The 27,707-nt window shown below is 40.7% G+C and overlaps 1 protein-coding gene across 1 annotated transcript; it reads left to right on the forward strand.

The window, feature by feature from the left end:
- The first annotated feature begins 614 nt into the window (after positions 1 to 614).
- On the forward strand, positions 615 to 27,707 carry LOC5564808. Its single transcript, XM_001649106.2, has 8 exons — positions 615 to 994; positions 1,057 to 1,170; positions 4,605 to 4,710; positions 4,983 to 5,091; positions 7,325 to 9,100; positions 20,826 to 21,119; positions 21,189 to 22,000; positions 26,052 to 27,707. The coding sequence occupies exons 1-8, from the start codon at positions 772 to 774 to the stop codon at positions 27,592 to 27,594; spliced, it is 4,977 nt and encodes a 1,658-aa protein (XP_001649156.2). The 5' UTR covers positions 615 to 771; the 3' UTR covers positions 27,595 to 27,707.

Below are 27,707 nucleotides of genomic sequence, written 5' to 3' on the forward strand. Positions count from 1 at the left end.
TTGATTTATTCGTCAGAGTCCATACTGCTACCTGTAGTATAAAGATTTCCAATGGCCCTTCAATCTTAAGATGTTTGTTTCGCTCCTCTCGCAAAATAATCAAACATATCTCGTTTAATTTATGATCTCGCCCTAAAAGCCATTTGTAACCAAATGTGTATGTAGCTTATTGGAGAAGAACCAATGAACGAGAGGATTTACCGGATTTAAACTTTATTCAACAATACTGTGATGGAGAGAAAATCCTTCTATATCTAGCTCACAGCGGTGATAATTTTCATCTTTATTCATTCATTAAAAAAATAACGAGCTACGCACTCGGTTACTGAAAGCTTATAGGACGAGATATAGTCATTACCAAATGTTCACTCAAAATAAGATGATAAATTTATAGTGACCTTAAAACCGCTCACTGCAACATATTGCAATTAATACCGTTCGTTAATTGAATGTGTGCAATTATATTTTTCAAGGCACATTTATTGCATCCAGTTCAAGATCCAGTTGCTGAAATTAATTTCCTTCCATTTACAATAATCTTCCAATTAACATTCAAAGCAACCCTTATCTGTCTCTTTTCTCACCCCTGACAGGTACGTTTGACAACCCGCGCCCCTTGCTGTCAAAATATTTGACACCAAAAAAGACGTCGGCCGAAAAATCAATCCAAGCAGCCGCTGCTCTTCTGTTTGCTGTCGTTATTCAGTGCCCAATAAATTAGTCGCGAGTTTAGTTTGTTGTTCGCAGTTGTGAGTGCGCAAATCTTGCCAGATGACCACAAATAGTGGCGGTCTATCGACCGGTGTGGTAAAATGCTGCGTCCAAGGATGCCCCTCGATGTATGGCGAAGTGGGCAAAAGCTTCCACCGGTTCCCGACGATCAACACTGCTCGGGATGTGCTGCGACGGGAACTGTGGGTTGAAGCGGTCGGTTTGCCGAACGATAAAAATATCATCGACATGTCCATCATTTGTGGGAAACACTTCGAAAAGGGTAAGAGGCGGTGCTAGAACGATTTTCTTTAGGGCGAAATTAAAATTGATTTTCTTTTACAGGAAAACCATCGCTTCCTATGGAGATAAGGGCCCCCAATTGGCTTCCCAGTCTGCATTTGAAATCCGGCCCAGAGATGGTTTCCATGACCAACCCGGTGAACAATAGTGTTGCAGGTAATTTTACTATTTTCTGTTGATAATTTAAAATCATTCAAAAATCGTAAATAATATTGTTTATCATCGATTTTCTTTTGTTCCTACCTTCAATATGGGATTTGTATGTACCTTGGGCATTTAGTGTCATTTTGGCCGCCATTTCTGTTTTTAGTTGACAGATGTTATTTGCTTTAAAGGACATCTCAATACAGAGTCAGAATCAGAGCGAATGTGAAAACTAGCACATTCTCAGTAAAATCGGTTTGAAGTTTAGCGAATATAATTTGAATTCTATATTATGTTTCTGATCGATTTAATCGCATGATGCATTTTTGTAGGATTTATTACAGTATTACTTATGTAGCAAAACATTTAATTGATTTTCATATTATGAACAACATGTTCAAATAAATACAATTGCACAATGCGCCATTGTGCCCCTCGATTTTTCGTTTCCTTTAGTTTGACAACAGTGATTGCGCCTTTTGACCTCGTCCTTCTGGTTTGACTATCATCAGCTACGCTGTTTTACACGCACCTTCTGACGGTAGTTAGGTGAATAAAACTTAGTTTGTTTACATTTGTCAGTTAGGCCGTTATTCTGGTACTGTATTAATCTGGCGGCGATAGGAAAAACACACTGAGAAAAATCTACACGTCAAGGACGTGTGTTTTTCTTAAAGATTTGCGAAATGAGGAAAACCACAAGACTTGAGTGTGGTAGCCATATAGATTTCGTCATTGATTTCACGGTATAATAACATGTGTATCAACATTAGGTTGCCATGTGAAACAAATAGGAATGTCTAAATATTAAATTATGAAAACTGTAAGATATAGAATCCACTGCGTTGACGTATGGCAATAGGATTGATCACAGCAATCGGTTTCCTGTTACCTGCACACTTGCATTCCTTTTACCGCACTTGTTAACTGGCACTTGCTTGGGTAAGTTGTGCGTGCATCGCGTGGAGGGTGATTCCTTTTCCGCGGATAAGTTTAAACCAGGTCCGTTCCACTCGAGCTCAGATCGGGTACCACTTCTAGTACTGCATTTGGTCCCTCGGTAGTGCAAATGGTACCCAAGTTTGACAGATCGCAGTACACTTTTCACGGCATTCTAGATTACCTTATGAGCCATAAAATTTTGGGCAACTGCGAGGCACATGGAGGTCTTTAATTTGTCTTTGTTAAAACTCCACAAAAACCAACTGATTTGCTCTTCAATTCGAAATGTTGTGGCTTTAGATAATCATATGTGATAGAATATGAATGCCATGAGACAGAAAGAAGAAATTTGATAGAAGAACTCTTGCTCCCCAAAATATGGATTCGAGGCTCCTCTGCTTGTCGTAAGCTCACATAAATATTTTTATTTTCCGAATATACGGAAATCGACAGCAAGCTAATCGATTTCAAATCGACCAGCTTGAACATGATAATAATGACACAGGGTAAGCATAAGTTAAACACACTTAATCCGTGTTGGGTGATGATCTATGCACCCATAGATTGACGCATTCGAATCTGAAAGGGAAAGCTTCAGGAACTTATGTGGAAACCTATGGAATGCATGTTGTGGATTGGTGAATCAGCATATGAAGCAAAACTAAAGAATTGAATGTGTAACACACACTAAGTTTGTAAGAAAATCACAACAAATCAATATAGAAGTTCATGAATCGATCCATAATTTTAAACACACGAATCAAACGTGTGGATTTTCATCAGTGCATAAAATACGAACATTCGTTATATTATTGAAGTGGCGTTCATATTTTGTGTAACATTGATTAATAAAAATTAACCTTTTTTCTTAAAAATATCCCTTGACAGAAGTAGCAGGTGTGTCCCACTCGGGTTCAGATTGGGTATTATTTCTAGTGCTGTATTTGGTCCCTTGGTACTGCAAAAGGTAACCAAGTTTGACAGATCGCAGTACACTTTTCACGGCATTCTAGATTTTGCTCTATTACCTTACTGCCGTGAGTTTGCAAGTCAGTCCAATCTGTAGGCATTAGGGAAATCGACTTAGAAGTTTACGAACTTGCTTTCCATACGATTATTCAAAAACATCCAGAAGATTGGAATATGTTCCAATCTTAATGGAACTTTCACAATTTGCTTTTCACTGTGATATTTATCCGAGGAAAATATATCTATAGATGATCAAAACTTGGTTCTTTTGTTTTGTTACACACTCAGGCACACTTCCGCACACACTTTTGAAATACCGTGCACCCCCGCTAATTTGAACGGTACCTCATGCAAACTATAGGGGTTCATTTTTAATTTGAACATCTAGTCACCCTAGAACCGTGTTTCTGGTTACCTCTTTCACTGTTTTGTTTTGATTATGCGTTTCGTTCCATAGCGTTCCATTTCACTTTACTTCGCTCCATGAGCTAAATGACGTTTGAACCATTTTTAATCTGAACGATGTGCAAATTAGCGGGGTACAAATTAAAAAGTGTTCAGATTAAATGTGGTCAAACCAACGGGGGTACCCGGTACATAGGAACCACTTATGAATATTCGCCACAGTAAATCGGGTTGAAACTCATAGCCTTATGAAACCAAACTTTGAAAACAAAAAAGTGTTTTCGCGGCATCCTAGAATCGAACCAAGGAACTTGTGATCGTTAGGCCCGTGCGTACACCACGCGCATATCGACGCCTTGATGGGAGTTGATGTTAAAACGATACGTAAAGCGTTCGTATTGCAATAACCGTTCCACCTTTCATAAGGCAAAATATATGCATTTCGATAGTCTAGTTCACAGCGTGTACGGTAATTATATAATGGGACTGATATGCGATTACTTTTTTTTTATGTGACAATTTGACTTGCTGTTTTTTCTTAGTTTTTCCGAACAAATCATATTGTCTCATTCTCAAAATCCAGATAATTTCTGAACTAAGGGTATTTAGTAAAGTTGTTTTGGAGGTGAAGCGCTATCTGATGGTGCCTCATTTAGTTCGGAATTCGACCGCTAGACAGTGCTGATGGACATGAAAATTTAACTTTTGTTTTGCGGATATCTTCTTAGGATTCTGTCCGATTAGGAAGATGATGTTTTCGGCAAAGTTGTTCAATAACTAAAGGGAAATCAGTATTCGAGCTAGTTAATTCTGCTGAAACTTTTGTTTTGCAGATATCTCAGGAGCCTGACCACTTAGAGAGATGGCGTCTTCGGAAAAATTTTCAGTATTCATTATTCTTGTCAAGAGATTCGAGATTTTGTCACCAGGCGGCGCTAGCGAGCATGAAACATGAGCTGCTGGTGTAGGGGTTAAATAATAAAATGTTCAGTACGGACCCCCAATGTTTCAACCTTGCTCAAACATTTAACAATAAATAAACTATTTACGTTATTGTAAACTATATTATGTACCTTCTCCCTGCTCCTAGAATTTCACTGCATTTGATAACATCTCTCTTTTCCCGATAGAAACACCTCTCGTGACCGCGAGCATCGTTGTGCCCCCACAACGGGAAGCTGTGCCCATTGTTCCGATAATGGGACCACAAAGCGTTCCCAAAGACTTCAACCTACCGTAAGTATTTCTTTATTTCTTTATTTATCTTCATTCCAACTGACATTTGTTTGTCTCATTGAAAATCTTAAACTAAATGCTACATACAACACAACACACAATTGACATCAGTATAACAAATTTGAGTGACAAACATTATAAAAAGCAATACGATTCATAATCGAACATAACAATCAATATCATTTTGATAAACTGTTAACTGTTAAAGTATTGTTGGATGGAGTGCACAGAAATTACGTCTGATCGTTGTGTTTTTATTTTTCTCCATATAGCGAATTTTGCCGGCTGTGTCTAGCCGAGGGAGTGCAAATGGTATTCCCGAAGGATTCCAGGGTATACGACCAGTTGGCCAGCAAAATCAGCGATCATTTACGCTTGACGGTAAGTAACTTCGAATGTGAGCCTAGCTTTGAATCTTCTTTTTACCTTTGATTGAATGTTATGGATTTAACAATTAAAAAAATGGAAGCTTTTAATAAATCACCTAAATCTTAGAAAAACTGAACGACAATTATGGAAGAAATTAAAAAAAAATAGTGGAGGCATCCCATGATCTTGAGGGTCTTCCTTAGCAGAGTGGTTAGAATCTGCGGCTACAAAGCAAAGCCATGCTGAAGGTGTCCGGGTTCGATTCCTGGTCGGTCCATGATCTTTTCGTCATGGAAATTTCTTTGACTTCCTTGGGCATAGAGTATCATCGTACCTGCCACACGATATACGAATGCGAAAATGGCAGCTTAGGTAAAGAAAGCTGTCAGTCACTAAGCTGAGAAGCAGGCTCTGTCCCAGTGCGGACATAATTATAAGAAGAAGAAGTGGAGTCACCTCTCGAGAATCGCTTGAGTTCTTGAATGAAATGTGCTGAACTCCAGAATTTTCTTGAGTAATATAATAAAAAATGGTAGAATTCCTAAAAATAATCATTGCGAAACGTTTCGAATTCCAAAAGTTAGGTTATCCTTCGAAAAATCCTGGTTTAATTCATAAAGGTATATTGAACTAAATTAAAGTAGTAATTCCTTAAGAAAGCCGGTAATAACGGGTGTTCAGTAAAAAATGAGAATGCATTCAATAACTTTCTGTAATTAAAGTAAAGAGTGTATTTTTTCCTATCCAAGAGAATTGCTCTTTGGACTCGTTAAAAATGGACGGCATGTTTTTTTTTTCGCTTGGGTGCTGTCAGTTCAATCGAAGATGGCGTTGAACTCCGCAGGCGTGTTGTACGGTTTTACGTCATACGTTCCGGATGAAAGGAACCCGATCAACTTGCTCCAGTGCTGTTTTTTTGAGGATTTTTTCAGCTTATTCAGTGTCCTACTGTACGAAAGTGATTGGCAGGCTAAAGGTACGAAGCAGTTGACCACGTGCAGTGCACGTCAGTGCCATCCAGCGCTCTTGTGAGAGCATCGCGACTAAGTTGCGTCGTACGGCTGATCTGAGCCACTTCTCGAATCTTAATTGACGTTTTTTTTAAAGAATAACCTCTATGTTTTTAATGAATACACTTAATTCGTTTATTTTTTTTGCTATGTGACTAAAAAACTCATTTTTATTGAACACCCGTTATTTTCTTGATGAAATCCTGGACAAAAATACTAGCAGCTTGATCCTAAAAAATATATAAAAAAATACCTGGCAGGATTTTTGGAAAAATCTAATGTGCTTGATCTCCTTATTTCTGTTAGTATATTTTTGTTTACTTGGTTCCTGTGTAATTCTAATCTATGAAATACAAATTGTCCACGACGTATGATGGGATTGGTAGTCTAATGGCTACCGCTTCTGCTTCATAGGCAGATGGTCATGGGTTCAATCCCATGCCCGTCCCTTTCCTCGTACTTTGTAGTTGTATCTTTTACTTCTATCTTTCCACTCCAAATCTATCACAGTTGATCTATTTGGTGCATATCATTTGCTAGAACTAGAGACGGGCAAAAAAAAATCTTTCCCTACGCTTCCATTCTTCCATCATTATAGCACGTCTTTGCTTACGCCTGATACATAGGCAGTCTGCTAACCAAACTGCAAGCCTCATGAACTGGCGTAGACGCAGTGATATATACTGTAGGAGCCAGTTGAATGCATTATTAATTCCTCCTCCTTCTCCTCATTGATCAGCATTCTGATGTGGCAGGCGTCATTGTTGCCTAAAAATAGAAGATCACCAGCACTTATACATTGAGCGTGTCTGTTAATCCCGAACATTCATCCGGTTAATTTCTTGTGTAAGTGCAGCTGATCTGGCTACTCCAGTAGCAACCACGGGCGACCAATCAAGGTCAAGCTCTAAGAACTTCAAATTGTCTAAGATGATATTGATGAAATCTGCTAGCTCGAGCTTATAGATGCTATGAATCTCGTTGTCTCAACGTCATTCAGGAGTTTGTCGTAGTCCTGCTTCTATATTTCAACGACCTCGTCTTCATATGACAACATGCTGTCATCCTTACCCCTGTGCATCTCAGCTATGCCAATGCGAGATGCTTTATGTTTTGGAAGAACTTCCTTGTTGCTTGAGAGCGATATTGTAACTTTATTCAAATATATATCAAAAGCCATACAATGTGAAATGCATTTCGGCAACTTTTCAACATATATCCATTCCAATTTCCAGATAACGGTAGGAGAGCTGACCCGTAGTTTGATCTGTAAAAAATGCTACGAAAACTTGGAGCAGTTTCATCAGTTCCGTGCTCGCTGCGCCCGTCAGGATATGTACTTGAACATGCGAAAATCTTTGGAGCCGGAACGTAAACAACCGCTCCGCTACAAGGACAACTGGTACTGGTACTCGTGTCTGGGAAACAACATGAACTCCGTCATCTGGGGTTGCAGTGTCGTGTGTTGTCCGGCGTTTATCGTGAGTCACCCGAGTGGTCGGATTTGCTCCAGGTTCGCGAACCACCAGCACAAGCAGAAGATGGAGGACGTGAAGGCGGTGTACTGCAATGGCGAGTACGTTTTCGATGGATATCGGTACAGTTTTGAGCTGATCAACCGGAATCGAACGCTGACGTTCAGCTGTAGGAGCTTGAAAGATCCTCACAATGAATGCAGGGCACTTTTGACTTCTAACGACCGAAGTGAGGTACTCTCGGTGGGACAGCACAATCATGAGCGGGAGATTATCATTGAATCTGCGGTGAAAGACAGCGTGGACGGAGCGAAGAGATCCATTACGTTGATCCGTGGATTCGATCAGGAGATCGTATTCTGTCAAGGCTTTTGGTACACAACCGTTGCGGAGCAGAGTAATGTATCCGAATGGAAATGTGTTCGGACGGATTGCACCAGTACGATTACCATGGTTAACGGGACGGTTCAGTACTTTGGAACTCACTGCCATCTACCGGTTTTCCTGAAATGGGGAGCTGAGGAGGACAAGACCATTGAACCGAAAACCACGACCCTGATGAAGGTCATAAACCCTTTGCCTGTTTTGCCGAAGCCTACTTCTACGATTCAGGCAATACCTCCGGTAGCTTTGCGGGAATCAACGACAATTGTTCATTCAGGTCTGCCGACGGTTACGACCCCGGCAAGCACAACCGAATTAGGTGCTTCTACTATGATGACTGATATAAAGACAGAACCCCAAGAACTACAGATTGCCTCTGTGAGTTCCCTGGCGACTCATGTCCCTCCTGCTCCTGTGAGGCCTCAACTTAATCAACCGTTGGTAGTATCGGCTGCAGCAATGACCCCGAGAATAACGCCTCCATTGCCAACGAAGAAACTCCCGAACGTCTCTATCAGACCCAATCACCACATCCAAGTGATGAAACGAACGATTGCTCCAACGGTACGCGTTGTACCTCCAGCTCGTCCTAAGCTTGTAATTCCGGTACATCCGCCACCTAGAACATCCATCATTCCATCCCCAGTGCCAACGCCAGACACTACATCATCAGTAACAGATCAGCCTCCGACAATGCCCAAAATCCTCCACGTCATGTCGCTGAACCTGGCGCACCAACCGGAAACAACGATCGCCGCTGAGGTACCACCGGATCCCGTCCCCCAAACGCTGACCACAGCCGACGGGTGGGACGGAATGGTGTCTCAAATCAAACTGGAACCCGATCCTTTCCCAGAGGACGAACCGGAAACCATAACGGATGAGATACTACCTACGGTCGCGTCGACGACAACAACGATACCCGTTCAGAGCGTCAGCATTGATCAGAATGTGAATTTACCGAAACCGCCTCCGCTGACGCCACGGCCAATGATGCTGGTGTCGTCGGCGTCGGTGTCCACCAACAATACGTTGGACGTTACCGCGCTGGATCCGGATTGTATGGATGGCTTGGAAACAACGGTGCCGACAACGACAACAACTGAAAACATGGCGAGCGCCCAAGAAACCATGCCAGTTGAAGAAGACGATGTAAGTACTATCAGAAGGTAATCCAAGAATGATCATTACGGGGGGAATGGGCCATTCGGCAAAAAGCCATATGGCATAACGGTCGTTTGCAATAGTGGCCATTTAGCATAACCAGAATTATATCCCTTCTTTCAAAAGATGCCTGTTCTTGATCAAAAAGAGTTATGCCATATGACCAAAAAACTCATTAGGATGGCTAATAATTATCAAAGTGTAAAAATCGCAAGTTGCAATCATTGCAAACTCTAAACTTGTTCATTCGGAGCAAAGACGAAATAAAGACGCTCATGTCCCTTGGAGGTCCCCAATGTTTTATGGGTTAATAGAGCAGAATTTTCTTGTCTTCGGTGTGTCGCGAAGCGTGGATTCGATTCCCGCTCTAGTCGGAGGAAACTTCGTCAAACTAAAAATTCTTCACTGGGCTACCGGGTGTTCCGTGTCGTCCGTTGCCTAATGTTAGTGATTGTTCAGTCTGTACAGCCTTTGACTGAAGACGGTGTAAATTGTCTTTCTTAATAGAGTAGAATCTAGTTGAAAGTACCGCGATACTTCGCGAGAGACCAAGTGTACTAGAAATGGTAAACTTTCTAAGCCCCCTTTTTTAATTCGTTTCTGGTCTTCAAAGGAATTCCTGGAAGGGTGATCCCTTAACCGTGACACTGAATTTCTGGATTTGAACGAATTCCTTAAGCTTTTACTCGACAAATTGTGAACCAATATCCGATGAACGTGGGAATTTCTCCATGATCTCTCGCAGCAATTTCCGCAAGACTTCCTACAGGAGTTCCAAGAGGGATCCTTGCAGCAGATTTTGGCAACTTTACCGTTCGATTTAGGCAACACGGAAATGCAGATACAAAAAATAATCATGAATCGATTAAATTCTGTTCATCTAAATGTTTTTGAGGTCCTTTTTGAGGTTTTCCATGTTTAAAATAAGTAAATTCAAATCGTGGTCATTATTACGGCGATGAAATTGTTCATAACAACCGTTCGCTTTTGGTAAGTTTCGATTTAGTCAACATAAAAAATTTTGACATGTCGCCAAAATCGAACGGGCACTGTATTAGTACCAAGGCGTTTGGACAAAAACTATGCTTGATTGAATGAATTGATTTCTTTCCTCATGGTGACTCCCATACATACTTTGAAGGACTTGTGTAGTTTCATTTTTCAGCCAAATAAGCTTTAGTTTTTGGAGGGCACTCTAAATTTGATCATGAAAAAAGCATTTTCTGAACCACCTTAATGGACATGTATTCACATTAAGGATGCCATTGAAATGTTATCATCAAAATTCATCGAAACTATATTTCGAATGTGCTTAAGCTTCTATGCGATCCTTTTACCAACAAATCTGGCGAATCTACTCAGCTACTTTTAAGCTGTGTTGGCAGCTCTTATTCATACCGATCATTGCTCTATCTCGACAGTTATACGACAAGTAGCTGTGTAACATCTTCGGAAGGCGCTTTCTCAACCATTTCGCAACTGTTGAATAATTATTATACAGCTTCGCTGTATTATCGATTAAATATTATTTTCAAGCTGTTTCACAGCTTCCGGAATTCATATCATAAGTATCTGAATTTAATGTTCCCAACGTTACCTGCTACCGCTTGGAATCGAACTCACGATCTCTGCATCCACAAGTCTCGACGCTGTCCTTGTTGCCACCACAGTCTACATCGAAAGGCAAAGAAAACACACCGTTTTGTTCTACATCGAAAACGGTTCACACAATATTTTATAATGATCGTAAAAGATGCCATAGCCGCGCTTACACCACTTCATCAGGCTGTAAAAGGGTGCGAAACGTCAAACGCAATGTTTACATCCAACAAGCTGAGTAGATGCGCCACAAGTTGTTGTTTTACAGCATACTGCTGTATGCTCGATGTATAACTAACGACAAAGCGCTCCTTAAATATATATTGAGCAGCATAACAAATCATATTGTATAGAAGCAGCCGGATTGATGATGGCGAGTTTTATTCCACATCATTAGGTTGCTATCTTTTACGGTGTTGAGTTACAGCTTAGTGAAAGCAGCAAAAGCGATAACTGACGAAATTTATTCAGCTAAGATTTGTAGCTGCAAAACGTTTGCGTTACAGCTGTATTAACGCTAATCGTTCTATTTTTGACAGCTTTCATTTTTTGCTGCGTTCGCTGCTTCAATTCAACTGTTATACAGCACAAAGCAAATAATCTTGGCTTATAGCGCTAAAATTGTTAGTTGGGTTTCGAATGAACGTTCAGAAAAGAAGAAGTAAACATTATGTGCTATCCATAATTTTGAGGAAAGCGAAATACTGCTCTGAATCAAATTCCGAATACTCTACTCTTGTGTGAGAAAGGTTTCACTTAGAATGTATCAAAACTTCACGTTTAAAAGTTCTCATGCTCGTTTTAATAAACATTTTTCGCAGCAATCAAAAATTGATTAAGTGCAACTAACTTTAACGTTTCTCTAATGGCTGATGAAGTTACATGAAATTTTACTGTTTTAGTTTTCCTTCACGTGAGAAAAAACCTGGAAATTCCCATCAAAGTCTTAGTATATTACTTTCTGATTCCAAGAATATTTCAGAACACTTATAATACATCCAGAACTTCTATCTGAATTCCCATTAAAATATCAGATCTACTTCCGGAATTCAAGATTTCTCATCAAAACCCCGTTCAAACCAAAGTATTGTCTGGATACTTTCAAAAATGTGGAAACCAATTGATACTTCCGGAATCACAAAATTCCTTTTGAAATGCCTGGACGTAATAAATAAAATCCAATATGTCTGTACCATTACCAGCACTATCTTGGAATTCCAAAGCACTGTTCTTAAAACCTATTCCAACTGCAGTTCAACCAGGTCCGTCCCACTCGGGCTCAGATTGGGTACCACTTCGAGTACTGCATTTGCTGCCCATAAATGCATAACAGTCCCACGTTAATTTTCGTCAATTTTTTGTTAGTTACGGGAAACTTCATTAAATTGTATGTGCTTTCATGGTATTATAAGAAAACAGTACGTTTGTTCTAGAAATGTGAAAAACAACATCGAACTTGGTCTGTCCCACGTTACTAATAAACGCATGTCAGTCTCGCGACTTGTGTGATAAGGACTCGCGAGCAATTGTGTTAATAAGGAAGTCAAGCAAGGGAAATATATTTACCCACAATTCGTCCCCTTAATGCTACCACTTTTTAGAGTTCAATTTGTCGAAACATAAATCCTAATTAAATCTTGCAGATATTCACAGATCATAAGCGTGTGATTTTTTCTTGTACTTGTAGCGATGCCGCCGTCTTTGAACATCCACTTGTTTCACGCTCTGGCAAATATAGCTGGTTTGCTCTCGTGAATCCAATGCCCAGAGCACCGTGTTGAGACGAATACGGTGGTCCTTCGAGATGTTAAGCCCGCAGTTCATTATACACCCATAATCGACAAGCATTAGTTGGTGTGATGAAAGGCGCTTATTGGTGACGGTGTATCTCGCTTTCAATTCTTTTTTTATTCTCTTGCGTTTTTGGCGAGTTCATCAATGGCCGTATAACTTACGTCTGAGTCCATTTCATCAGTCCCCGCCGCATATTCGGTGTCATCCAAAGATTTCAAATAGCTTACCCAATGTTCAGGGTACGCCTTCGGTGGAAACTGAAAGGTGTCGTCGCCACCAGCATTGCGGTCACAGCCGTCCTTATTGTTGAAGCCAGCGCAGTTGTCTTCTGAGTGAGCCCACGTCATTGTCCAACGGGTCGCCATCGGCCAATATCCTGCACTCATCCTCGGAACTAGCAGAAGTACCACAACTTTTCAAATAATCTAGAGCAAACATATCCGCGACTTTTAATGTGGACACTAAACTGTCAAAACAACAATAATTCACATGTGAAGACCGATGCATCATAGTAAGCACTGATACCGTTATGCGTTTATTCTCGTACATACAAGAGCAAATAAACGCATATCAGTCACGCGTACATTTTCTCGCAAATTAACTAATTATTTGAGAAAATTAATAAACAAAATGTATGTAATACTGTAACCAATGGTTTATTGCACCATTTGAGTGCAAATTTGGGTGCGAAAACATCGTTTTTTTCAACTTAATTGGAGTAAATAGAGCAAAAAAGTGTTCACGACTTCTATAGCGTTTTTCTTAGGTGCGTTGTTTTGCTAGTGGGACCTGTATGCATTTATGGGCAGTTTGGTCCCTCGGTAGTGCAAAAGGTACCCAAGTTTGACAGATCGCAGTACACTTTGAACGGCAATCTAGATTACCTTATGAGCCATAAAATTTTGGGCAACTGCAAGGGACATGGGTGTCTTTAATTTGTTTTTGGTTCAACAAAATCTCAAAATCTCATAAAAACCCCAGATCTTCAAAAAGTTAAATGCCTGTTACATTCATTTCTGAATTTTCTCAAACACACCCTCTGAAATCTCAAAATTGTTATTTTTTACTGAAAGCACCTAGCGGAATCGCTCCGAATGCGTATGTGGATCACAGCATTCTCATCTGAATATATGTTCGGAATCCACTACAATTACAGGAGTATGTTAAAATTTAAAAATTCCTTTTTTGATTTGCAGATTCCAGTTTTAGAACTCCGATAGAATTTGTAAGATTGCTATGATAATGATTTGATTTCTGTAAATCTCAAATTTCCACAATTTCGAACGAAACATTCGTCCTGCCAATTCTGAGATTCCGGTAATATTACCGGCTGTAGCAATTTATAATATCCGTGTGAATCCTGCCATTACGATAATTATGCCATTTTCTAGGAATTTTGGAATGTCGGTGGGAATTCAGATATTTATAAAATAATTCTGAATTTTACGTGTAAATTCTGACATCTCAGATTCTCAAATTTCCTTTGGAATTCCGGAATTCCTGTAGGAACTTAGGGATTCCGATAGGGATGTCGGATTTTTAATGATAATTCTGGAATTTTAAAATCCATTCTGGTGATATTACGGAAATATTTGAAATCTGGTGAAAACTTTAGAATTCGGGTGGGAATGGGATTCCGGTAGCGTTCGGCAAATTTGTCTATAACATCGATGTTACTGAATCAATTCACATTTGAACTGCCCAATCGATTCACCGATTTAATAGAATCCTTTGAATCGATCCCGGATTCGAATTCATGAAGTTTGAAATGAGCCCAAATACATCTGCCTTTCATGTTAGTCATGCACACCGAAACAATTCGAATCAAAAAATCGTTTGAAGAAATCGATTCACCCGATTTCAGATGCCTCAAACATCGATTCAAAAAATAGATTAATTGGAATAGAAAAATTGATTTTCGGAACATCGCTCATAATTGCCCAACGCTAGATTCCGGTTATCAATCTCTTGGAATTCTGTGGGTATCTTTGAGACGGTTTTTCTGTAAGAATCTATGAGATTTCGGTGGGATTTCTGCGAATTATTGTGTCAATATTTGGAACCATCTTTAGAATTATTGTAATTACCTTTAAGATTCCGTTGGTCTCCAGTTCCGTTGGAATTTTAAAGCAAAGGTTCAATATAAACCTTTTGAATGTGATAAATATTTTCTAGATTCCAATGGGATTTTTTGTGGAATCGATAAGAATTTCAAAAATTTTAAAGGGAACCCTGGTGTGTAGGGGAGATCCTCATTGAATTCTAACGACTACCATCAGAGTCACTACAATTCCCATAAAAATCTATACTATACTATTAGGAACCTCACCGGAATAACGAAAATATCACAGAAGCACTTAGAATTTCCGGAATGTAACACGGGGAGCAACAAAATTTTACTGCAATTCCACCAGAATCTCAGTACTGGTGCTAGGAAATATGTGGTTACTAGTTTGATAGCTGTAATATCAAGATCTCTTCATAGATTTTCAAAAAAAAAATCGTCAATCACTGGCGTTGGTGAATTTTTCACTGGAGTTATCCATCCGGAATATTCTTTGATGTACCAACATCATACACATAAAGAAAATACCTGACTAATCGCAAAATTACACTACAAATATTTACCTGCTATTCATGGAATTTATTCCAGATCAACTTCGATGTACAACTATAGGCCTATTCACGTGACGTTTCAAATCAGCTGATCTGGAAGCTCTTTGACAGTTCTTCTATGAAAATGACAGGCCCGTGTTAGCACCGGTCCTCCACCGATGTAAACAAATGCATAGACGGACCTGTCACACTAAAAGGCCTATTTAACGTATTTCAAACGCAAAGTAACAGAATATCGATTCCTACAGGAGACATTTTATTGACGGATCCCTCTCCCTCATCAATGGATCCATTGGCTTCGGTGTCTTCAATGAAAACTATACCGCCTTTCGAAAACTTCAGGAACCTTGCACGGTTTACGTTGCTGAGCTGGCAGCCTCAGTCATCTCCGCTTTGGGGGTGATTTCAAACATGCCCGCATAACACTTCTTCATCTTCTCGAATGGTCTCAATTCTATTGACTTTTTTTTTCACATTCATTTCTTATATCTAGGTGTTCTGTGTTATTAGACAACACTATCATCCTAATTTGGTAAAACAAATTTAAGATTTTATTAACATTTTGTTAACAACATATAACATTTCATTTGCCGTAGCAGTTCAGATTTTTTACAGGTGAGTTGATTTCACCTGCTTATAAGAGAAAAAAAAAACGCTTTAAATATACTTAACCTAACTTAACTTAAACATATAACGCATTAATCGTGGCAATAGAAGATTGTAACGATTTTTGCCTGAAATTATTTATTATTTTATTTGACATTTGTTCCAATGTTTCAACATTGGATATTCTATGTAACTCATTGGTACTATACTAGGGAGGAAGCCTCAGAATCATTTTCAAAATTTTATTTTGAATTCTCTGCAGAGCTTTCTTCCTGGTATTACAACAGCTAGTCCATATTGGTACAGCATACAATATGGCTGGCCTGAAAATTTGTTTGAATATCAAAAGCTTGTTCTTAAGACAAAGTTTTGATTTTCTATTAATAAGGGGATAGAGACATTTTACATATTTGTTAGATTTGGCTTGAATGCCCTCAATGTGATTTTTGAAATTTAAATTCTTATCAAGCATGAGCCCTAGATACTTAACTTCATCTGACCAATTTATTGGAATCCCTCTCATCGTGACAACATGTCTACTTGAAGGTTTCAAATAAAGAGCTTTTGGTTTATGTGGGAATATTATTAGTTGAGTTTTGGAAGCATTAGGAGAAATCTTCCATTTTTGCAAGTATGAAGAAAAAATATCCAAACTTTTTTGCAATCGACTACAGATGACACGCAGGCTTCGTCCTTTGGCGGAGAGGCCTGTGTCATCCGCAAACAAAGATTTTTGACATCCCTGAGGTAATTCAGGTAAGTCAGATGTGAAAATATTGTATAATATTGGTCCCAAAATGCTGCCTTGAGGAACACCAGCTCTTACAGGAAGTCTTTCAGATCTGGAGTTCTGATAATTAACCTGAAGTGTACGATTTGACAGATAACTTTGAATTATTCTAACAATGTATGTTGGAAAATTAAAGTTTTTTAATTTTACAATCAAACCTTCATGCCAAACACTGTCGAATGCTTTTTCTATGTCTAGAAGAGCAAGACCAGTAGAATAGCCTTCAGATTTGTTGGAACGGATCAAATTTGTTACACGTAAAAGTTGATGAGTGGTCGAATGTCCATGGCGGAATCCGAACTGTTCATTGGCAAAAATTGAATTTTCGTTGATGTGGGCCATCATTCTGTTCAAAATAACCTTTTCAAAAAGTTTACTGATGGAGGAAAGCAAACTGATTGGACGATAGCTAGAAGCTTCTGCAGGATTTTTGTCTGGTTTTAAAATTGGAACAACCTTAGCATTTTTCCATTTGTCAGGAAAATATGCTAATTGAAAACATTTGTTAAATATATCAACTAGAAATGATAAGCTACTTTCTGGAAGTTTCTTGATGAGGATGTAGAAAATTCCATCATCGCCAGGAGCTTTCATATTTTTGAATTTTTTAATAATAGTTCTCACTTCTTCCAAATCAGTCTCCCAGGCATTTTCGAAAACGTTCTCTTGATTAAGAATATTTTCGAACTCCTGAGTAACTTCATTTTCAATTGGACTAGTAAGTCCTAAATTAAAATTGTGCGCACTTTCAAACTGCATAGCAAGTTTTTGAGCTTTTTCGCAATTAGTTAGTAATACTTTGTTTTCCTCTTTCAATACCAGTATAGGCTTCTGAGGTTTTTTCAAGATCTTAGATAATTTCCAAAAGGGCTTAGAGCCAGGGTCCAATGGATCATTGAATGTAGTTTTTGCAATTGCTTACCGCATCAAAACAAAGGCGCCAATGTATATGGGATTTAACATTGTGACAGCATTGCTGTTCTGTCAAACACACAAGGCTACGGTGGCGCTATCTATGCTTTCCATAGCGGCCGTTTTGGTTATTTTAATGATCCATTGAGAAATTTTATTTTCAAATTTTTTGTTTCTTAATTGAGCAAAACGCTTTTTGATTTCTTTCTGCAAATCCTGCCATATAATTTTCATAGCAGGATCGCGAGTGCGTTGAAATTGCCTTCTCCTCACGTTTTTAAGACGGATCAAGAGTTTAAGATCATCATCTATAATCACGGATTCAAATTTTACTTCACAAGTTCTATTGACTATTGAGGCCCCCCGTTCGATGATACCAGTGAAGCATGCATCTTACTTTGTCACAAAAATAAAAGAGCAAATGTGTACACTGGTCGAGAGATCCTATAAGATCACCTTTGTATGGGTCCCCTCACATTGCTTAATTTATGGCGATGAGAAGGCGGACTCTCTCACAAAGGTGAGCGCTAAGAAAAGTGAGATTTAGGATAGAAGAATTTCACTTGATGATTGTTTTCATTTAGTACGTCAACGTTGGCAAAGCGATTGGCAAAATGGTCTACCGCGACGGAGGCAACATTCCATAATCCCTAGAGTTCCCTTGCGAGCATGGTAGAAAGGTTTGGATGTAAGTTGAGATTTTATTCGCGTGATGTTAAGACTTATAATAGGTGTGGTTCCAGTTATGATGATATCGATCACGTAGTATGGAAATGTCCGAATATGGACGCCTTCAGAGCGCAACTACCCTTGCGGCCCGAGGTAGACAACCCTACGCTCCTGGTAGAGATGTGTTGGGCACCTGCGAATTCATTTATATGGTCGCCATTTACGATTTCTTTTGCTTGTCTTGCATAAAAGTTTAATTCTCTTGCGTTCTCTTCTCTAGTTAGTTTTGTGTGTTGGATTGCGGATCCTGGCAAACGAATACCGACAAGAAATTGGTGCCAATCTGAGAGAGACTAGCGAAGAGGAAAAATATCAACGTCATATGCAGCCCAGCTTCCCCTCTCACGAAACGTCAAATGCAGCCCACCGTTTTTATGGCTGAAAAAGTGAAAAGTATTGTGTTCAAAGTAAACTGTTATTAAAAACCTCAGTCGGCGGAGCAGTTTTTTCCAAAGTTGCTGATAAATCTAAGCAGAAGATTAATTATTTCTAATGTCTGCTACGTTTGCTGGCATGAAATTTCACTCAAATGGCTATTTATGATTCGATGTGATGCAAACTTAATCATTTTTTGCTGAGAGGTTCATGTGAGGATTTGAACAGCATGCGCATAATTGGTATGCACATGCGCATAATTGGTATGCACAAAGTGGAATAAGAAAAAAACTCAGCAATCACAGAAAAAGAAGACCGTCTTCGCGAGTCTCGTCTCAGGTGCCAATGCCATGACACGATGATCAAGCTACTACGATAGACCTCCCGGACGAGCTGCAGAGAACCCTAAACCCATTCCCAGATATTCATGAGTTTGTTTGCTACTATTTATCTTCATATGGGATTATAGACCTGCAAACATCTACAAAAATCCCAAACAAAATTAGCTGGAATGGGACTTGTTTCTTCAACAACATCCTTCAACAAGATTAGAAGAATAAGTTTTCACTATGGGGTGTTGAGTTTGTTCTTACATTACAGTAGGGTGCCGGTACCAATGGTTGTAATGTACCAGTAGATTGGACTATGGAATAAAACGAACATTTTTCGATAAAAATGACATGTGGTATTTTTGGTGGATAGATCGTCTCTAGTTTAGTCGATTTGCCAAATTTCAGCTTTTTATTTTATCAAAAAGTCATATAAATAATTAAGTTTATGCAAAAAATTTGCTCTCTTGCACCAGTAGTAGCCGTCGTGTTCCAGTAGTGGATCAACGGATGGAAGCAGTTTTTAAAATGGATGTATAAAAATTAAGAAAAGCCCTAGAGATGATCTTTATGCTTCATTCGATAGATATTAATTGCTGTTCCGAGTGAAAAATGTTAAACCTATATAAAAATTTACCATTTTGATTAAAATACCTTGTATCATTCCCGAACGTCTACTACTGGAGCACTAGCGCAACTACTGGAACACGTGTACCAATAGTGGCTCAAGCGATTTCATGTTAAAATATTAGTTTTATCACTCTTTCTATATTTTTCCCATATAGTAGAGGTTGAAATCTTTCTGTTGACGCCAAAAGATCTCTGTTAAGGCTTTTCGTTATTTTGTTATGATTTTTTATAGCTTAGGTAGTCCACTAATGGCACCGACACCCTACTAACGTGATTGGAATATTTTCCAAAATTTGTCCATAGCAATTTCCATATAAACCTATATCGTCTTTGGGCCACCTTTCAATCACCACCTAGAACGCTGAAAATTTCACAGTACACTATTTTTTATGGTAAGGATGGCAAAGAAGATATGGGAGATTGGATTTTCAAACATTTTTGAATTTTGAATCGCCCTAGTGAGCAGTGTATTTCCGTTCGAATTGGAGGAATTCGAATGGTAACTCGCTTTGGTTGGAAGAAAATTAGCTTGTGAATGAACATGAATATAATTTAATAGGGATGGGTATGATTGTTATGTAAGCAATCGTTAATTGAAAAAAAAATTATGGAGATTCTACGTGCAGAATTACGGGTACGATAAACGTTTCCACTCATCTGCCTGGTATGAGCATCCACAATTCGGTTGCGTGAAGGGCAATCCCAAAAGTTGGACCTATGGTTACCTCCGCAATTTGCATATATAAACTTTTTTTTTTATTTCACAGGACAGACTTCCTTAGTGTGACAAGATCCCATGATGTTTGGTTCCATGACCCCACTGTTTAGCACCGACGGCACTGAGTGGGCCTCTTGGCCGTGCGGTTAGTGTCGTCAGGCATTTAAGCGCATCGTGTCATGGGGTATGGGTTCGATTCCCGCTTCAGCCATTGAAACTTTTCGTCAGGAATGTTTCACGGCTGTGCCACTGGAGCATGCTTGTCCGTTGTCTAGTTTTAAGTTACAGTCTGTTACTCTGTGCAGCTTAATGGCTGAAGACGATGTCCGTGTCTTTTTTAAAAAATTTCCTTAATTTTTATAAGCTTTGGCATTATTTTGATCATTTTTGTTGGAGTGGACTAAATGATATTCTTGAGAAAGCGAATTCCAACTAATGCCAGATGGCGTTCTCTTCAAAAATCCAAGTAAATCATTTATTTCATTGTTGATCTCTACAGGTGATTCAAAGACCCTTGAGATACCCTTTTACATGACTAGATCTAACAAATTCGTAAATACTTCCACACTTGAATCGAAGAAACCACCCTAACGTATGTTTCATTCCCCCAATCAGGACGGTCTCCACGATCTTCAGGACGACGACGAAATTCCGCCGATCGTGCCCATCGATGCCGATATAGTGTCGAGAATCATCGGCAGCGAATATACGACCAGAGTTCTTCCCAATGGCAAAACTCAAGTGATACGCAAGACCATACTTTCTCGGGGTTCGGTGCCACCGTCATCGGCGAGGACTACGAAAAAGAACGTCTTGCCAACCATTGCGAACCGCAATGAAGAAAGGAACCTCAAATTCTATTGTTCATACCCAGCGGCCACGAAGCGGATCAATAGTGGTGCCGAAGAGGTAGGTTTCGAGGGGGAGTTGATTTAATAGTTGACATCGTCCTAGAACCGAAATCAAATTACATTTCAGGTGAACAACAGTTTAGCAAAGAAGGCTAAATCAACAGAGTCCTCGGATCCGCCAGAGACGGCAATTGTCGACGTGGACAAATCTGCAGCGCCGGAAGACGAAGAGATAGGCCAAACGGCAGCGGAAGATCCTATCGCTATCTCGATAGAACCCCATCAAAATCAATCGAATGACGAAGATTCACGACAATCAAGTAGTTCTACTAACGATGAATCTATCGCCAGATCGGATACTCCTCCGAAAGATGACGAAAGCCAGGTTCAGGAGGTTCAGGAGACAGCTCCCGCCGAAGAACCTCCGGCTGTAGCATCAGATCAGCAAAGCAATCAAGCGGACAAGAAGCCATCCGCATCGAAGTCGGTTCAACTGGTCAAACTGCAGCGCACCGAACAGATGTTGAGCCACGAGGGCCATCTGTACAAAATGAAATGGCACAACCGGCGGCACAGCTACTGGGACTGTATGCTGCGGGACCAGGTCAACTGCATGGCCGTTCTGGAAACGGTAGGCGAGCAGAGTCGCCACTGGCGGAAGTTCGGCTCGCACAACCACAAGGTACCGAAGCCGATCATCAACGATGAGAACCGCAGCAGCTACCGGATGCTCACGAACGAAGGGAACCTTCCCAGGGTAAAGCACATCCCCGCGCAGTCGATGAAGATCTCCGACATTCAGGACCGGGTCGGGCGGATGATGAGCGTGACGAAGCGAAGGATGTTCGGGTACAGTATCACAAGGATTGCTCGGGGCGTGCTTTTGAAGTTCGATGGCTATGAGTACAAGGTTACGCATGCCATCTTCCCAGGGTTCAGGTAAGTGTATTTCTGTTGTTTCTGTAGTCCTTCAATAAGTTCAGAACTCTGGTAACATAGCGCCGAAAATTGGGAAGTTTTGGGCTAGTAGCGACATAGTAACAAACTAGAACTTTAAATACCTTATGTCTGCAAGAAGAGACTACAAAAAAGTTCCTTTATGTGTTACCCAGAAGATTTTTATTATCGTTTTATGGACTTCCCACAGAATTTTCAAGATTTTTCAAGAAATTTCTCAAGCCCCTAGCCCAACCCGAAATAATTCAATGAATTTTTAAAAATTTTCGTTCGGGACTTCTTTAACAATTCAATCATTTTTTTTTGTTGGGGGACTGAAACTACTGCGTCCATTATTTAGAACTATTCAATCTAAAAACACCTCCAGAAATTACTTTAGGGATTCTTCCAGATATTTCTTAGTATTTACTCTAAAATTTTCATTGTGTTTTTTTTTTAAAGTTTTCAACCAGAAATGTCTCTAAGGTTATTTTTAGGAATTACCGTTTCGTCTTTTCGTAATGTTCGAAACTCATATTTCGAAGAATATGACCATCTGTAGCACCTATTTCCAGCACAGTCTCCCGTATAGGTACACCTGGAGATCACCCCAGCAGACAGAATCGCAAATCGACCACGTTGGGTTCGATTAAGGGGGCAGGATCCGTCATTGATTTCGGAATTTTCAAGAGCAGTTTTTTCGTTCAAAATCCAGAAAATTTACATGAAAATGTGTTCAGTGTATTCTATTCTCCAACCGAAACACAGTGAACACATTTTCATCGAATAATTTTTAGATTTGGACAGAAAAACTGTTTTGAAATTTCGATGATGACGATGATTACGATGACGGAGCGTTGAGCGTTAACGGCACTTCTCCGACATAACCTCCAAAAATTACTTTAGGGATTCTTCAAAACCTATCGTGGCACTAATATAAACTCCGACCACTACCTGGTGATGGTGAACTGAGCCCAAAACTATCCGTCATCAACTATGTACGGTAACGAGCCTCGGTACAACCTAACACGACTGAAACAATGTCGCCAATGCTAGAGGACAGTCAAAGCAGCCATAAGCGATGCTGCCGAAAGCTTTGTTGGATACGAGGAACGGAGTTCCAGAAACGAATGGTTCGACGAATAGTGCCAGTAGGTTTTGGAGGAGAAGAATGTAGCATGTGCTGCAATGCTGCAGCTTGGTACGCTGAAAAAGTGGAATGAGTCAGATTGAAGCGGAAACAGCAAACCCGCCTATTCCGGGACAAAAAGCGCCACCTGGTAGAGGTGGAATGGAGTTGCTGTACCGTTCTCAAGAGACGCGTAAGTTCTATTAGAAGTTCAACGCAAAGGCTTTGTACAACGAGCTGGAATGTGCAGGAATGAGCTCTCATTCTTGACGGACGGACGCGATGTTATCAAAAGGTAGAAGCAGCACTACGATGAACACCTGAATGGCGCAGAAACACAGGCACAGAAGGCCAGGAAAGCGAAGGTGATGGCTGCGTAAGAACAACGGACAGTGGAAAACAACCATCTCCCGCGATGGGGGAGAACAACAACGAGCAAGAACAACGAAGCCGCTGGCAAGGATGGTATCGGAGCCAAACTCATCAAGATGGGCCCGGAGTTGTTGGCCGCTCATCTACATCGACTGATAGTCAGAATCAGGGAAACGGTACAGCTATTAGAGGAGTTATATGTCCTATCTACAAAAAGGGCGACAAACTGGAATGTGAAAATTATCGTGCAATCACGAACCTAAACACCGCCTACAAAATGCTATCCCAAATTGTCTTCCGTCGTCTATCGCTTATAGCAAACGAGTGCGTGTGAAGTTATCAAACAGGCTTCATCGACGGCCATTCGACAACGGACCAGATCTTTTCCGTGCGGCAAATCCTCCAGAAATATCCAGGTCGCTACGCACCACCTGTTCATCGATTTCAAAACAGCATACGACAGTGTTGATCGTGTAGAGCTATGGAAGATCAAGGACGAAAACAGCTTTCTCGGGAAGCTCACAAGATTGATTAGAGCGACGATAAACTGTGTGAAAAACTGCGTGAGAATTTCGAGCAAACACTTCAGTTCGCTCGAATCTCGCCGCGGACTACGACAGAGCGACGGACTTTCGTGCTTGTTGTTCAATATTGCGCTTGAAATCACCTGAAGGCTTTGTATGTGCAAAATTTCACTCATAAGATGTCGCGAAGAGGCCTTCTACTTACAAAAGTGGAGGCGATATGCGTGCATATATTATGTGATGAATAATAACATACAATGCGAGTGAATAAATATTCTACCGATCTTACCTGCGATCTTATGCGTCTTAACTTATGATAACAAATGTTGATTTGACAGCTGCTACGGATTGATTCGACATACTTTGTAAGAGTGTACGGGACGAAACAAAATGTACAAATGAACTCAGAAAAGAAGTATTTTATGCGAGGAAACTCATCAATCTGACGAGTTTGTCCACGGTGTTTTGCGGGTTTGATGTAATTAGTATGAATAAACGAGTTGTAACGTGAATTTTCATGCGATTTCTGGTTGTCTGGGTATGGTCTACTGAAGAAACTGCGGTAAAGAAAGATTCACCCCCGCACCAAATGCATGTACAAAACGCTCATGGCATGAGACGTGGACTATGCTCGAAGAGGACTTGCAAGCTCTTGGGGTTTTCGAACGCCTAGTGCTAAGGATGATCTTCGGCGCTGCAGGAGAACGGCGTGTGGCGGCGAAGGATGAACCACGAGCTCGCTCAACTCTACGGCGAACCCAGTATCGTGAAGGTAGCTAAAGCTGGAAGGATACGCTGGGCAGGGCATGTTGCAAGAATGCCGGACAGCAACCCTGTAAAGATGGTGTTCGCTACGAATCCGGTAGGAACAAGAAGGCGTGGGGCGCAGCGAGCTAGGTGGATTGACCAGGTGCACCAAGACCTGGAGAGCGTGGGTCACAGTCGAGGATAGAGAGAAGCGGCCATGAACCGAGTGAATTGGCGAAATATTGTTGGCGAGGCTTTATCAAGATGGTTCAAAATAAAGTTTTGGGATCGCAGACGAGGTGTCAACCTCGTTCGAGACGGTAGACGGATTACAGTAGGAAGACGCCCTTCGGAAATTACTGTTCAACATTGCACTCGAGGGTGCTATTAGAAAATCTGGCGGCACTATTGTCACACGGTCGCACATGCACCTTGGCTTTGTGAACGTTATCGACATTATTGGAATCGATCGCAGGTCAGTGGAGGAGGCCTTCGTGCCTCTGAAGAAAAAGGCAAATATTATATATAGGTTTGACTAATTGTTCTACCAAAACGAAGTGCATGATTGCAGGTAGAGATATGGGTAAGCTTAGTAGTATAGGTGCTGAGGTAGTGTTTGAAGTTGTTGAAGAAAAAAAAAAGAATCGTGAATGGTTCAAAAAACATCATATTGTAGAAGTTAACCTGAATTCAATTTCAGCTCAATAATCACTTGGTCCTTTTTCGTGCACCTCTTCCGGATGAATCAGATGCCCATCCCAACACAACGTTTTCTATTTATATCCAATGCACTGCCGTGAATCGCAAGTCAGTCCCATCTGCATTTTCGTCAAAATTGAGTTGAGTTCAGTTTTCAACATATTTTCCAATGCTCTTTCAGCTCCACTCATAAGATAATATGATTTGTTCGGAAAAAATAGAAAAAAAAATAGCAAGTCAAACTGTCCCATAATGAAAAGTAACCGTTATGGTTATGAACGAAATAAACAGTCGTTACCCTATTATTAGGGGGTGGACATTTCGTGTGAAGTTTCGCATCGAACGTTTTGCACAATTAAAGTTATATGTATACCTTCTGCTTTATGCGAAATGTCCGTTATGGCAAACTTGTTAATGTGAAATGTCTATGCGGAATTAATTAGGTACTCTTTTAAGATTGGGATGGGTTGGCGTTGAATCTACCGTTCTGATTTTGCTCTTCGAATTTAATCTGAAGAACCTTTGGACAGAATAACCTTATTGAAACCTATACCTACCTAACTTTCGCAATCTTAATTTCCAGATGGAAATGCGTCTCCTGCATCAGCCTACTTGAGACCGACGAAAAGTTCTCCATTTGTATGGAACTTGCCACACACGACCACGAACCCACATCCGACGTCGTCGATTTGGTCGATTTGGTGGACAGATCTGTTGAAGCTCGCAAACCCGTTCCACCGCATCAGTCTCAACGGTCGCTGCCGCAAAAAGCTACCATTGACGATAGGTTGGTTGCACAGAACAACTCAGAATCAGTCCAAGGTCATTCTGATGGTTCTGATGATAACTCGTCCAAAGAGGCTGAACAAACGTCAGAGGACCTGGGTAGAGATCAAGAAATGGGAGGAACATCCACAGATGAAACCTCTGTGCAGCATACTCAAACTCAACCCAATCCGGTGGCATCGGTTGAGGAAGTTGATCCCATCGATGCAATGCTTCAGGAAATTACGGGAGACACAGGTCAAGACAGCCAAGGTCTTCTGAATCCATCTACTGGTCAATACAGCCAAAATAACTCTGATGACGACGATGATGACGAGGAGATGACTCTGGATCCATCGAACGGCGAAATGGTCAAGAAGGGCGATTTGAAGCGGAAAGAAGCTCGAAAGGCTCTACTCGAGGACATCGTCGCGGATGAAGACGATGACGAGATGGAATATCTTGACCCTCTGACGGGTGAAATGCGACGCAAGGGGGATCAAGCGTCCTTGGCGACCGAATCGCCTCCCGAAGAGAGCACAGATCAAAATGTCACGGGCGGCGGACCGTCCAACGATGATTTTGAGGAGATGATCAAGAAGGACTCCGCAAAAGAATCGGTCGACACGAGAAAACACAAAAAGCCGAAGAAGAACTCTTTGGCGGCACTCAAAATGGTCGTGGACGTTCACAAGCGGCTGAAGATCCCCGATGAACAAAGAAACTTTGAAGTACTGATCGCACCAGAAGACAGCTCCACGTGTCTGATTCGGTTCCAGAAGTTCACCTACGAACTGGATGTGGTCCATGATGCTTTCTCGATATGGAAGTGTCATCTTTCGCCCCAGTACACGTGCAGGGGCAAGGTGCAACTCAACAAAGACTGCCAGGAAGTTGTGGTAACAGGGGTGAGTCATTGTCACGCGTCCGACCTGGAGGACATGTTCACCGAACTACCCCAGGAACTAGACGGGGAAATCATGGACAGTGATCTCGGCTCCACCCAGAGCTACACATTCTTCAAACGGCCCGATTACGTGTATCAGTTGCGACTGGACGATGGGTATCTGTACAATTGCTTAACAATCTCTAAAACTGGCGTCAGTTGTTGGCGATGTGCGGACAGGCAGGCTCATAACTGCAAGGCCATGTTCACCATGGAGGGTAAGTTTAAATCGTTGCTAAGGAACAGGTTCAGTCATCCACATGATCCTGCCTCGTCGGAAGCGGTGGAATCTCAAGCCGAAGGTGCGGAAGGCAACCGTTCGGTAGATTCGGACGGTAAGAAAGGTTCTGCCAAAAGATCAGCCAAAGGCGAAAACGAAGAAGACCGAAATAAACAGAAACGGCAAACGCTTTAACTAGCCGATCGCGAAATCGACTGAAGATGTTATTAGTAACTATAGTAGTAGCGTTTATTTAGCTTTAACCGTAAAATTTCAATATTGGAATACAGTGTAATATGTACAGCGAA

This window comes from Aedes aegypti, chromosome 1 (genome assembly GCF_002204515.2).
Source record: "Aedes aegypti strain LVP_AGWG chromosome 1, AaegL5.0 Primary Assembly, whole genome shotgun sequence".
Taxonomy (NCBI): Eukaryota; Metazoa; Arthropoda; class Insecta; order Diptera; family Culicidae; genus Aedes; species Aedes aegypti.